The following is a 14,043-nucleotide window of genomic DNA, read 5'->3' on the forward strand; positions in this document are numbered from 1 at the left end:
AGAGTCAGACACGACTTAGCGACTAAACCACCATCAATGCTTTAAGGCCTGGAGAACTGACCCCATTCTAGGAGTTCCTTGCTGGTAACCCTGCCACGTCAGCCCCGGATAAGACATCACTCCTAACAGAAACTACCACTTAGTGTAAGTGATGCTAATTGGCTTCTTTCTGGAGTCAGATGCAGAGCTACAATTGTTGATCATGGGACCATCCTGTAGAAGCTCTTTCAGACTGGGGCCGGAAGTGGACTTGGTCGGTAAGCATCTCAGGGGGGACGCTGGCCTGCTGGGCCAGTTTACACCTTCGTTAGCTGATCATCATTGAGCAGGGCATGTCTCAGAGAGCAAAATTCAATGGCAGTTCAGGTCCTGTGTCGGGGGAAAAAGATCTTTGACGGAGAGCAGCAGGCTTTGCCTGGGACAGGACAGAAATAGACTGGTGAGGTGGACAAGCCAGAGACATACTCAGAAGTGACTGGGCCATCTCAGAATCTGTGACAGCTTAGGATGGAAGAAACCCAGCCAGACCCGCACGCCTTATAAAGGCGGTTCAAGAAGTTCAGATTCTAGTGCTTAGGTCTCAGGAAAGGAAGGAGGCTGAAGGAGGATGCAGAGACTTTGGAGAAGTTGCCAAGATGTTTCTGGAGGGTAAGAACAGAAGCACACAGGAGACAAGAGGGGGCCAAACTCCGAGGGCAGAAGGAGCCACTCAGTGACGAGCGGGGATGGGAGGGTGGTGCGGGAATAAAACTAAACGTACTGTTTTTTCTTGCAGGACACAAACAAAGGAGCGGGGATGAACCTGCTGTCTGAAGCAGATGGTATGGCCTTCTACGAACGATAGAAGAAAAAGCAGAATTTCCAAACGAAGTTTCCGCGTTCTCTGGCAAGGAGGTAATTAACAACAAATCTTGTTACACCAGCCTTCTCTCTCCAGAAAGGAAAACCTGCTGTGTTCAAAGTGTATCTGGATTTCAGCTAGAAACTCAACCAACCCCTCCTCACCTGGAAAGTTCCCTCCAAATGTTCGAGGACATATTAGTGAGGGTCCCAGTGAAAGAATGAAGATGGATCCAATGAGGAATTTAAAACTATTTCATAAACATCTATGAGGGGCCAGGCCCTGGCTGAGTGAGTAGACACGCTCAGTCGCCACCCAGATAGGGCTGGCCGATCTGAGCTCAGAAACCCAGGGCGACAACGTGAAAGCCCAAGGCAGTGTTTCTCGGGGAGCTGCCCTGGGACTGAAGGACCCGGAACGCTGAGGGGCTGCGTGGTCCCCCGGGGGCTCTGGGCTTGGGGTTGGGGGTGAGCACTGAATGGCGGTGGGTAGAACGTCCAGGCCCTTTGCAAGTCTTAGGTACTGGGACTCAGGGTTTTTCGAATTTAGTGTCACTCTAAGGAAATGTTCTTCATCCATATAAGCCAAAGTGCTTATCCTGGAATGCAGGGGCATCAGTTTTTGCTTTTGTTTTTTTAAAATGGCTGGATAACTCAAGAATCAGAAGGAGAGAGAAAGCCATTCTGCTAGCGCCCTGCTTATCAGCCATTAGACCACGTTCTCTACCGTGTTCTCCAAGCTGCGGAGCGGGTGGGAGGCAGGGAGGGTGGTGGGGGCTCTTCCCACGGTTCACCAGCGAGGCTCTCTGAGTTCTGACCCAGAGCACACAGTGTGGGAAGCAGGTAGCCACTTGCTGGGGGAGGTCAGGGTGACAGAACCCACCGATGGCTGTGAAGCACCTGCCCTTCCTCAGAAACACAAGTCTCCCCGGATCCCCAAGGCCTTATTGGCTTTTTTTTTTTTCGGCCACATGATTTAAGGGATCTCAGCTCCCCAGCCAAGGGCTGAACCCAGGGCCACGGCAGTGAAAGCACTGAGTCCTAGCCACTGGATCACCAGGGAACTGCTTTTATTGATTTTCTAATGTTTTGATTTCTAGATCCCAGTTCTTAATGCTTTTCACTTATGTTTTTTCCCTCTCACTCTGGTTTCACTCAACCTGAAAACATTCCTTACATAGGCTTCCCCGGGGGCACTAGTGGTAAAGAACCTGCCAACACAGGAGACGTTGGTTGGATCCTTACTCAATTTAGGATTTACAGCTGTAGAGAGCTGCCTCTTCCACTGAAGGCCACGCTGGCTTTGTAAGGCTGAACAAATTGTTCTAGTTTCATTATTTTGTACTCAATATATAATTACATTGTTTATATCCTGGAAATAATGGAACTCAAAAGAAAAAAAAAAAAGCCCAAAGATACAGCTGGTCTCATTTTTAATAGAAATAGCACTCTTTCATAATTCAATAGTATTCAAGTTCTAATGGGCTAATGAATAATTTGGAAGCAGTGAGAGCTCTTCATGGAAATGCCTGCTTTCCCAGAGGCCATGTTTACCCGACTTCATCTGCCAAAGTAAGGACTGTTCTACCTGCAGTGGTTATGGCCAAGGAGGACCAGCACAGACGTTCCCATCAGACAAGCTGCAGGTGAAGACAAATAATACACCAAGGTCTCTGGCAGGAATCCAGCCAGTGTGGTCAATATAAAAACACCATCTGCTCCCAGTTTCAAACCATAAATAATAGTTCCGTAGCAACGGAGGCCTTTCGGGCTGACTCTTTGGACTAAGCTTTTGGAGAGGGAGGCCAATGGAATTCCCGAAGCTCCTGATGGGCGGACAGAGCCCCCCAGGAAGGAGCCCGGCAGCGGCCTGGGGCGGGCAAGGCTCCCCGACAGCTTCCCTGGGCACATCCTCAGTCGCAGCCGCCTCTCCTTCCAACTCCGCATCACTGGTGGAGCTGGAACCCTACGCTCTCGGCAGGAGCTGTAATGATCGGTGAAAGAATCATACAGGCTTTTGTGGAGAAGCCAGGTGGGTGAGCGCAGACCCTGCACCACCAGGAGCTTTCCCAACACAGACGTACTCCCTCATCTAAAGTGACCTGACACGTAGGCAGCCTTCAAATCAAGTTAGAGACTTAATTCTATCCTGTAGAAAATGTATTTATTTAAAAGGCATGGTTTGGGGGACTTCCCTGGCGGTCCAGTGGCTAAGACTCTGCAATCCCAATGCAGGGGGCCTGGGTTCGATTCCTGCTCGGGGAACTAGATCCCGCATGCCACAATTATTAATAAAAGATCCTGCAGGCTGCAACTAAGACCTGGCACTGCCAAATTAATTAATTACTTTAAAAAGGCATGATTTGGGAGTTACCTCCAATTAACCTGAAACACAGGTTTTCACGGGAAAAGTGAAAGTGAAAGTCGCTCAGTTGAGTCTGACTCTTTGCAAACCCACGGAATGTACAATCCATGGAATTCTCCAGGCCAGGATACTGGAGTGGGTAGCCTTTCCCTTCTCCAGGGGATCTTCCCAACCCAGGAATCAAACCAGGGTCTCCTGCATTGCAGGCAGATTCTTTACCAGCTGAGCCACAAGGGAAGCCCAAGAATACTAGAGTGGGTAGCCTATCCCCTCTCCAGCAGATCTTTCTGAGCCAGGAATCGAACTGAGGTCTCCTGCATTGCAGGTGGATTCTTTACCAACTGAGCTATCAGGGAAGCCTGAGAGGCAAACATAAAACCACCCTGTCTCTGAAAGTACTGATGGGGAATACCTCTAAACTACTTATTTTCTGGTAAAAATCTGGACTTGAAGCAATTTGAAGTGATGCTAGGTGAATGATTTAAAGACAGTTCTCTGTATTACAATTCCTTACCTGTGAACTTTGATCGGAGAATACAGAATTTCAGAATTAGAGCCTAATTAGTTAACACACATTTCTATCTGTTATGCATATGGAACTGCTTCTAAGCCTGTGTAATTGCCAGACGACAGTGATACCCTCTGAGATGTGAGCGAGGGTGTCTCCTCTAAGGACTGCCCATACTAATGGGCACACGGTCAATCTCCCCAAACCCCAAAACTGAAGGTGGCCCTCCACATGGCTAATTTAAGTATATAACAACAGTAATTAAGCATTCAGACTGAGTCATGTGTCTCTTGAACTGAGTTTCTATATAAAAATAACAGCTAAACATGACATGAATAATAGTTAAGCACCACCCACAATGCTCTGTGTGCATTCATTCATTCAACCCCATAGTGCCCTGAGAAGCTGACACTGCTGGTGTCCCCAGCTTCCAGAGAGGAGGCTGTGGCACAGGGAGGCTGGACAGGTCAGCCGAGGTCACACGGTCATTAAGTGGCAGGGCCAGGACTCAAGTCCAGGCCGCCCGGCTTCCCAGCGGGTGCCCACTTCCTGACATCCCAGGTTTACTCGGGGGCTGTTCAGCAGGCCTCCCCCGGTGCTGATCAGGTTCTTGGAGGAACCGCACAGAGCGAGTCAGTTCAAGTTAAACTTGTTCCCCGTCTCTGCGGGCAGCCTGAACCTGAAGCACGGCCTCTCCACGGTCGGCTTCACACTGGAGTTAGGTAACCTGTCCGTGTCGGAGGGTGAGAGCTGAAGGATGGGGCCTAGGCTTTGTCCTGGGAACCCCTCAGAGGGCAAGAGTGCTTTTCATTCATACATAAACACACACAAAGAGCATTCATTTAAAATTCTATATCCTGCCAATCAGGGACTCCAGAAGCCGGAGGTACGAAAACAAAAGAATCTGCTAAAGGCGCAGCTGGGAAACATTCCAACTGTTGGAATAAGACTAAAGGACTTAACATATATCTTTGGGGTTTTGCGCATTTCTCCAATTTCACATTTTAGATAAATATAGCTTCCCCACCTCTGATTTTAATTCCTGGCTGCTGATTTTATTTTCAAACATTTCAAAGTTAGCAAATATCATCCACTAAAGAAGGGGACCCCAATTTTTCTCCAAAGGACATCCTTGACTCCAGCCAAAGCTTTTAAAAACAATGAAGTAAACTTATTTGTATCTGTTCCTGGTGTAAAAAAAAGAAAAACTAGTAAGTCTGTATCGATTGCTGCTTTTCAAAACAATATTTTCAGGATGATTTTTAACAGATTACCTGGAGCTGGATGTAAAATATGAGTCGTCACTGTCATCACCATACTTTTTTCTCGGTTTTGCTGTGATTGGCGTTTCCTGTTCAATGGTCTGCATGTCTGAAGTCACTGAATGTGAAATACCACTTGAGAAAATAGAGAATAAGATGGAAAAAAAAGAATATTAGTTCATGAAGATACGTGTGTTCACCAAAGAATGCCTATAATTTATTCTCTCAACAAAAATATAGTTTATTCGGGGGGTTACAAACATGAACAATAAAAAAATATTTTTGTGGTACAAGCACTAAAAAATACTGGACCATAGTGGGGACTGTAACTAATTATACAAAATACAGTCACATATGAAAGTTATGCTTATGGCATCCATTTAATGACAATCAGACCTATTTCATTTTATCTAATAATCAAATTTGGAATTTTTTGTGCTGGAGTAAACACAGTTGTCCCTTGGTATCTGAGGGGGACTGATTCTATGACCCCAGCCAACAAAAACAATCCTCAGGGACACATAATTTTTCAAGGCAGAGGCCTGATGTGTCCTCCTTTGCTTGGCAAAGTAAGGAAGCTATCCTTCTCTACTTCACCCCCCCAAAAATCCTTACTATTCCTTTGTATTTTAAATCATTTCTAGTTACTAATAACACCAAATTCAATGTAAGGGCTATATCTGTTGCTATTTAGTTGCTAAGTGCTGTCTCTTTGCTGATCCCATGGAAATGCTATATAAATAATATAAATGCAATGTAAATACTATGTAAATCATTGTCCTTAAGTATGGTATGTACAGAAAATTTGTTTTGCTTTCTGGAACTTTCTGGAATTCTCCCTATCCCAATATATTCAAATCCCCGATTGACTGAATCTGCAAAGGCAGAAGGCCTAGATAGAGAGCGCTGCGGGCCGACTGCATTAGAGCACAACTGGAGGACGTGAGCAAGGAGAAGACGCTTCTGAAGTGGAAACTAACCGGGAAAGTCCACGCGAGATCAGCAAACTAGCTTAACTTACGAAACCCAAGAAAGCAGAGTCTTACCTTCTGCTATTTCCGAATCCCATGCCAAGTCTCTCTGATTCTGCCTTTTTCTTGCCACTCATGTTCATCTTTTCATCTTTCTTCATCTGAATTTCAAGATCTTTATAGGCTAATCGTAATGATGAAACACTGCCAGAAAAACCGAATGCTACTTAACTTAGCGCTAATTCTGTACGCTTAAGTTAAAATACCAAGAATGTTAAACATGTCACATGCTTTTAGCTTGCTGCAACTTTCCATGATTAATGGTTATAAAAGCAAGCTGGCATTTTTTGGGTAAAGATCTCTTTCGAGTAGATGCTCATGAGAAGGTGCATGAGTTTACAGCTAATTTTTGGTTGCTGCTGAATCTAATTGCTGTTCTAGCTTATATTACTTAGTGTATCATAATATGTCACAACATAATAAATACTTAAATTACTTCTATAAAGGATAGTAAAATGCAGATTTTTTTTTTTAACTATACTTCCACATTATGTAACAAAAGTATGAGATTAGTCTCACTGGTTTGTTCTGGTTTAAGATTATATATATGTGTGTGTGTGTGTGTTGTGTTGGGCTTAGTTGCTCAATCAAGTCCAACTCTTTCTGCATCCATGGACTGTAGCCCACCAGGCTCCTCTGTGCATGGGATTCTCCAGGCAAGAATACTGGAGTGGGTTGCCATGCCCTCCTCCAGGGGATCTTCCCAACCCAGGTGTCGAACCCAGGACTCAGCATTGCAGGCAGATTCTTTACCATCTGAGCCACCAGGGAAGCCCAAGAATACTGGAGTGGGGAGCCCATCCCTTCTCCAGGGATCTTTCCAACCCAGGGATCAAAACCGAATTGCAGGCGGATTCTTTACTGGCTGAGCTACCAGGGAAGTCCAAATATATATGGAATGGCTCCAATATTCTTGCTTGGAGAATTCCATGGACAGAGGAGACTGGCGGGCTACAGTCCATGGGGTCGCAAAGAGTCGGACCCGACTGAGCAACTAACACTTTCACTTTTCATATATATATATATATAAATACATTTGACTTAACAGGTAAATTAAGAAGGGATTACTGCATTGCAAAAGGATTCTTCAGTTTACAAGAAAATTTCCCATAGGGTCTCTCTCTCTTTTTTAAAAAATATTTATTTGGCTGCAACGGGTCTTAGTTGTGGCACATAGGATCTTTAGTTGTAGCATGTGGGGTCTAGTTCCCTGACCAGGGATCGAACCCAGGCCGCCTAGCATTGAGAGCATGGAGTCTCAGCCACTGGACCACTAGCGAGGTCCCCCATAAGGTCTCTTTATGGAACCAGGCTCTGAGAACACTCAAAATGGAGCTGTCATTCTTCAGTCAATAGTTTCCTCGGCACCACCAGTCAGATACTCATCACCTATCTATCAAATATTTGTGACAAATAATGCACCCAGTGGGGGGGAGGGAGGAGAGATGAATAAAACACTGTCCCTTACTCTTACGTTTCCAAAAATACTATAGATACTTAATTTCTTACGAAGAAAACCAGGCCTATATTAACAAGAGTATATTATTATATTAGCAAATAGCAACAAAATTTCATGGACTTGAAAAATGATATACGTACATTATCAAGATTTCTAAGATATTGTCCATTTTATAAAATTATATATAATGTCACAAATCCCTCATGAGAAAGGTACTATATAAACTCCCTAATAATATAAATACACTTCTCTGTAGTGAAAGGAAGTGATAACAATTTCTTACTAGGAGAAAATAATCTCACTTTTGCTGTTTCCCTTCTTAATGAGTCAAGCAGGATTTCTATTCTGTTTTCTGTCATTGTTTATATATATGCTTCTCCCACTAGGCGTTTCTTTACAGCAAGAACACTGCTTTGCATACCTGGACTTTAACAGAACCTGGCATTAGAGAAATGGATGCCTTCATTCTTTATATGTATTTGATTTGGTGGTGCCAGGTCTCAGTAGCAGCACGCAGGATCCGCAGTTGCGACATGTGAATTCTTAATTGCAGTAATTGCAGCGTGTGGGATTCAGTTCTCTGACCAGGGATCGAACTCAGGCCCCCTTCATTGGCAACTTGGAGTCTTAACCACTGGACCGCCAGGAAAGTCCCTCTGTTTTGTTTTAATGTGGCCATTTGTTTTCTTTATTGTTATTCCTTCAGATCAGGTAATGGTAATACATCTACTGTTCTCCCCCAAATTGTGCTTGAAAGAGGAAAATAAGCAATCTTCTTTCAAGTATAATTTTTTTGGGAAAACAGTGAAATGAAGTGAAATCGCTCAGTCGTGTCCGACTCTTTGTGACCCCATGGACTGTAGCCTACTGGGTTCCCCCGTCCATGGGATTTTCCAGACAAGGGTACTGGAGTGGGTTGCCATTTCCTTCTCCAGAGGATCTTCCTGACCCGGAGATTGAACCCAGGTCTCCCGCATTGCAGGCAGACACTTTACCCTCTGAGCCACTAGTAGATCTGTTTAAAATCACAAAAAGCTACAACTGTGGTAACAGAATCTTCTGGAGATGAATGGATGGGGATGAAGAATTTCAAGAATGAGATGGGGAAGTTTTCCCTTTTGGGGTACCTGCCGCGGAATTGGCTGTATCGCTCATTAAAAGCGTGCACTTTAACATGCAGGCCCTGGAAGCACTACTAGAATAAAGACGCTGGGACTCTGCACTTCTCAGACCTGCAGGAGCCCTTCCAGGACCGGCTTGGAGGGGGGCTGGCCACGTCCTCCAGACTCAGGGAGGGCCCGGGAGCAGCTCCAGCGTCATCTCCGCCTCCTCTAACCCTCCTACCAGCTGTGCACACAGACATCTCTGAGGACGAAAGGCCCAGAAGGATGAGGCTGCTGCACGGATAGTTTAGTTCACACTCAGAACACACAGGAGTCGATACTGCTCCTGACAGCTGACTAAAATAACTTTGTGTACAGCCATTTTAAAAAATGAAGTTGCAGAAGACTAACATAAAGCGAGAGCACTCTTGGGGACTTCCCTGGTGGTCCAGGGGCTAAGACTGCACTTCTAATGCAGGGGCCTGGGTTCGATCTCCGGTTGAGGAACTAAGATCCCACATTGCCGCTGCTAAGACCCAGCGCAGTCGAATAAATACATTGTTGTTTAGCCGCTAAGCTGTGTCCAACTGTTTTGTGACCCCGTGGGCTGTAGCCCCATCGGCTCCTCTGTCCATGGGATTCTCTAGGCAAGAATACTGGAGTGGGCTGCCATTTCCTTCTCTGGGGGATCTTCCAGACCCAGGGATTGAACCTGCATCTCCTGCATTGCAGGTGGATTCTTTACCACTGAGCAACCAGGAAAGCCCCCAATAAATAAGCAAATATTAAAAAGTAAATAAATAAACAAAGCCTGGACACTTCTCAGAGCTGGCACAGTTGTGAAACTGAGCTGTGATGCGTCTGAGCGGCAGGGCGGTGGTCAGGGCCTGGGCTGCAGCCGTTCTGAACAAAGGGATTCACTGGGTTCCCAAGTCCAGTTCATAAACACCCCATGATCTGCATCTTCGCATTTATGCTCCATCGGGCAGTCCTGATTAAGGCTGGTGCTGTCTCTAACATTAACGCACTAGTCTCTGTCCCCCTGACCTGCAGGGAGGGGACTGCTGCTTTCTACTTCCCCATCTCCTGTTCTGATCAGGCAACAATTTTACCAGTTCTCTGAGAAAACCTCATGCATGAGTGATCTGCACGGAGTCCACTCCCAAACACTCAGATTTAACCTTCCGCCTTTCTCAGTGTTAAGAAACCTAGCTAAGTCAGAGACATCAAAGTGAAGTCTGTGACAACTTAGAGTGAATCTTACACAGAGCATCTCAAATCACTCAACTTGCCAGCAAATTTGGAAAACTCAGCAGTGGCCACAGGAGTGGGAAAGGTCAGTTTTCATTCCAATCCCAAAGAAAGGCAATGACAAAGAATGTTCAAACTACCACACAATTGCACTCATTTCACACACTAGCAAAGTAATGCTCAAAATTCTCCAAGCCAGGCTTTAACAGTACGTGAACTGAGAACTTCCAGATATTCAAGAAGGATTTAGGAAAGGCGGAGGAACCAGAGATCATATTGCCAACATCCACTGGATCATAGAAAAAGCAAGAGAATTCCAGAAAAACATGTACTTCTGCTTCATTGACTACACTAAAGATTTTGGCTGTGTGGATCACAACAAACTGTTGTGTCCGACTCTTTGTGACCCCATGGACTGTAGCCTGCTCGGGGGATTCTCCAGGCAAGAATGGGTTGCCATGCCCTTCTCCTGTGGATCTTCCCAACCTAGAGACTGAACCCAGGTCTCACGCATTGCGGGTGTATTCTTGACCATCTGAGCCACCAGTGAAGCCCCTTTGACATCTCAAATCATATTTAACCTAAATACAGTTTAGTGCTGCCCCCTAGGTGCTATTAGTTAAATGACAATGAGGAGTAACCACCCATTTCAAATGATCCAGGCTCATCATAAGAAGTCCACTGAACAAGGGTATCCCCCGATAGCTCAGTTCATAAAGAATCTGCCCACAATGCAGGAAACCCTGGTTTGATTCCTGGGTCGGGAAGATCCCCTGGAGAAGGGATAGGCTACCCACTCCAGTATTCTTGGGCTTCCCTCGTGGCTCAGCTCGCTGTAGAGTTAGCTACCATCTGAAGCTTTGTTCTTGGAGAAGGAAATGGCAACCCACTCCAGTATTCTTGCCTGGAAAATCCCATGGACGGAGGAGCCTGGTAGGCTATAGTCCATGGGGTCGCAAAGAGTCGGACACAACTGAGTGACTTCACCTTCACTGAGCAAACTGTGAGCGTGAATAGCAAGAAACTACACTGATTGAGCACCTACTATGCGCTAGGCATTGTCTGATGCACTCTAATGAGCACTAACTAGATGAATCCTCTAACAATCTTGTAAAGTAAGTAGCAGTATTTTCTTCATTATACAACCTGTAGTAATGAAGCCACGCTAAAAGAGATAGGGGCTTCCCTGGGGGCTCAGATCATAAAGAATCTGCCTGCAGTGCGGGAGACCCAGGTTCAGTCCCTGGGTCGGGAAGATCCCCTGGAGGAGGGCATGGCAACCCACTCCAGTGTTCTTGCCTGGAGAATCCCCACGGACAGAGGAGCCTGGTGGGCTGCAGTCCATGCGATCACAAAGACTCAGACACAACTGAGTGACTAACACACACACACAAGAGATACACATGACAACAAGAGAAAATACCATACAGATAAAATACACATGTGTACAAAACAGGAATCCAGGACACCTTTCCTGTCTTCCCTCCTATGACCCTGGACCCTTATGCCAGTCACCGGTCCTTTCCAGGTAGCCGTGTGTCCCTTCTGTTTCAACGCAGTGACATCCTCTCAACAACCTTAAGGACCTACCTAAAGCAAGTCTCTGGGCTGGGCTCCTGGCTTCCAGGTTTCCCCCCATTCTTTCTGCCCTGGATATCATGGCCAAACACACTTTCCAAAACATATCCCTGCCTCATGGCACTCTCCTCAGATGTGATGTAAACCCCCCGGCTGGTCCGACTTCAGGGTGACCCATGCCATCATTCCAATGTCTCCAATCCAGGCGGGACCCCACAGCCACTGCCTAGATTCCCTCCTCCGCATGCTCCTGGGCTACTCCTCCTCCCTCTCTCTGCCACCACCCCCAAGTCTGCCTCTGAGAACTCTTCACGGTCCAGGCTCAGCACCTCTGGAGATTCCACCATACCCAAAACCTCCCATCACACAATTAGAAGTTAGTCGCTAGGTCCAATGGGGCTTCACATTACAAACACCGTTTTCACTACTGAGATATAATTCACGTATCATAAAATTCACCTTTTTAAAATGCACAATTCAGTTTAGTGTATTCACAAGGCTATCATCATCACTTCTATCTAATTCCAGAACATTTTCATCACCCCAGAAGAAACTCCACCCACCCACAGTCCCACCCCACTCTTCTCTCTGCCCTTGCCCCTGGAAACCACCCGTCTGCTTCTGTCTCTTGATTTGCCTGATTCGGACAGTCCACATCTAAGCAATCATAAAATATGTGGTCTTTTGTGGCCAGGGTCTTTCTCAGCATAAATTGTTCAAGATTTGTGCATGCTGCAGCATGTATCAGTACCTTATCCCTTTTCATGGCTAAATAATATTCCGCTATACGGACACACATTTTGTTCATCTGTTTACTAGATGGTGGACACCTGGGTTGCTTCTACTTTTTGGCTATACGGATGAGTACTGCTGTGAACATGTGCACAAGTTTTCGTGTGACTTTGTGGGCATATACATTACTTTGAGAATATACTGCACAGTGAAATGCTGGGTCATATGGTAACTTTGCCACCAGCAAAGCATGAGTGCTCCAGTTTCTTAATTCTCACCAACACTAGTTTTCCGTCTTCTTGATCACAGCTCCCTGAGAGTGAGAAGGTATCTCCCTGTGGCTTTGACTTGTATTTCCCTGATGACTAATGACGCTGAGCATCTTTCCTGGGGCAGTACCTCCTGACACATCTCTATCTTTCCCTTCTTGCTGACCTCACCCAAATCCTGTCCACACAACTTCAACTGGAAATGGTGGCTGCCCTCCCTAAATACTGGTCTCTCTTCTTCTCATCTACATGTCCATGTGGTATTAACTCTCGTAATACCAAATTCTGCATTTCCCTCCTTACACACAGATGTAAAAATAAACGGCATTGGAAAGCAAATCTCAGAGTCATTTAGTTAATAGCTTTGCGTCTTACACACGTGCTAAGTCGCCTCAGTCCTGTCTGACTCTTTGCGACCCTGTGGACTGTGGCCCACCAGGCTCCTCTGTCCACGGGATAGTCTCCAGACAAGAAAACTAGAGTGGGTTGCCATGCCCTCCTCCAGGGGATCTTCCCAACCCAGGGATCGAACCCCAGTCTCTTGTGTCTCCTGCATTGGCAGGAGGGTTTTTTACCACTAGCGTCACCTTGGGAAGCCCAGTAAATAACTGTAAATAAATGTAGTTACTAGATTACTACATTCTAGTCTGTAACTAGAATGGTAGTATGATTTGATCAAACTTACATGGACTCTTCCTTAGGTGCTGCCCGGGACAGAAGGTCTTCCTGTGCATTCATTTTATCGACGGCTTGGGCTTGCTTTTCAATTTCATTAAAGCACGTATTTGACAGTTTCTGGGCTCCCAAACTTCCTTTTTTGGCCCCAAGCTGGAGGATACAGTAGAAGATTACATTGTACCCAACTTTGAGAATGTCTGCAATGACAGCTGACAGTTACTGAGGGTTATTACTTAGTCCGGCATGGTCACCATCTCCAGGAGACGGAGAAGGACCTGAGCTCTTGTTAGTGAAGAGACATGAGCAAGATCACACAGCCGGCAAGTGACGAGGTCAGGACTCAGCCCTCGCACCTGCATCCAGGGCAGGGGCTATGAACGGAACCTCAGAAGCTGAATGCTCAACTGCGGACAACACTCCCAGCTTCGCCCAATGGCACTGTTAGAAACGGCAGCATGACAGAAACCCCAGGGAGCCTCGGTTGATTTTTATTTCAGAGCTTTATCGCCAACAGAGAAATGTGAAACACTCACTGCAGAAAATTTTCACCATGTATAACGTCACTCCATTGAGCAAACCAACTTTTTATCAAAGCGGCATTTATCAGATTGTGCCTCAAAAACAATAGAAGTAAAAATGACAAAGGTGGCTTCCTCGAGTCCAAGAGTCATTTTAAAGCTAAATCACCAGACAGTTAATACATAATACTCACTCCTCTTTTAGCTTGATTTGGTTTCTTTTTTATGATAGAAGAAATCTCTGTCAAAAGACAAAAAGTAGAAAGTCAGACCACTAGAAATACATAATTTTCCTATTTTTAGTGTATTTTTAAAAAAATTCTAAGATACTGTATTTTATTGTTTAAGAGACTATAACATTTTCCACATTAGTTTGTCATCCAGAGACTCAAGTACATCAACGTATTTCAGATGAACAGAGCTTCATCAAAATAGAGTTCTCAGTATTT

At 45.5% G+C, this 14,043-nt stretch overlaps 1 protein-coding gene across 1 annotated transcript in view; it reads right to left on the reverse strand.

The window, feature by feature from the left end:
• ARFGAP3 (ADP ribosylation factor GTPase activating protein 3) overlaps positions 1–14,043 on the reverse strand; it is a 49,966-nt gene that overhangs the window by 12,507 nt on the left and 23,416 nt on the right. Inside the window, exons 8-11 of the mRNA XM_065945060.1 lie at positions 13,789–13,835; positions 13,084–13,226; positions 6,022–6,150; positions 4,988–5,110 (exon numbers count right to left, since the gene is read on the reverse strand). Coding sequence (XP_065801132.1) covers positions 4,988–5,110; positions 6,022–6,150; positions 13,084–13,226; positions 13,789–13,835 — 442 coding nt within the window. The remainder of the gene's footprint in view (positions 1–4,987; positions 5,111–6,021; positions 6,151–13,083; positions 13,227–13,788; positions 13,836–14,043) is intronic.

This window comes from Muntiacus reevesi, chromosome 1 (assembly GCF_963930625.1).
Source record: "Muntiacus reevesi chromosome 1, mMunRee1.1, whole genome shotgun sequence".
NCBI classification, from domain to species: Eukaryota; Metazoa; Chordata; class Mammalia; order Artiodactyla; family Cervidae; genus Muntiacus; species Muntiacus reevesi.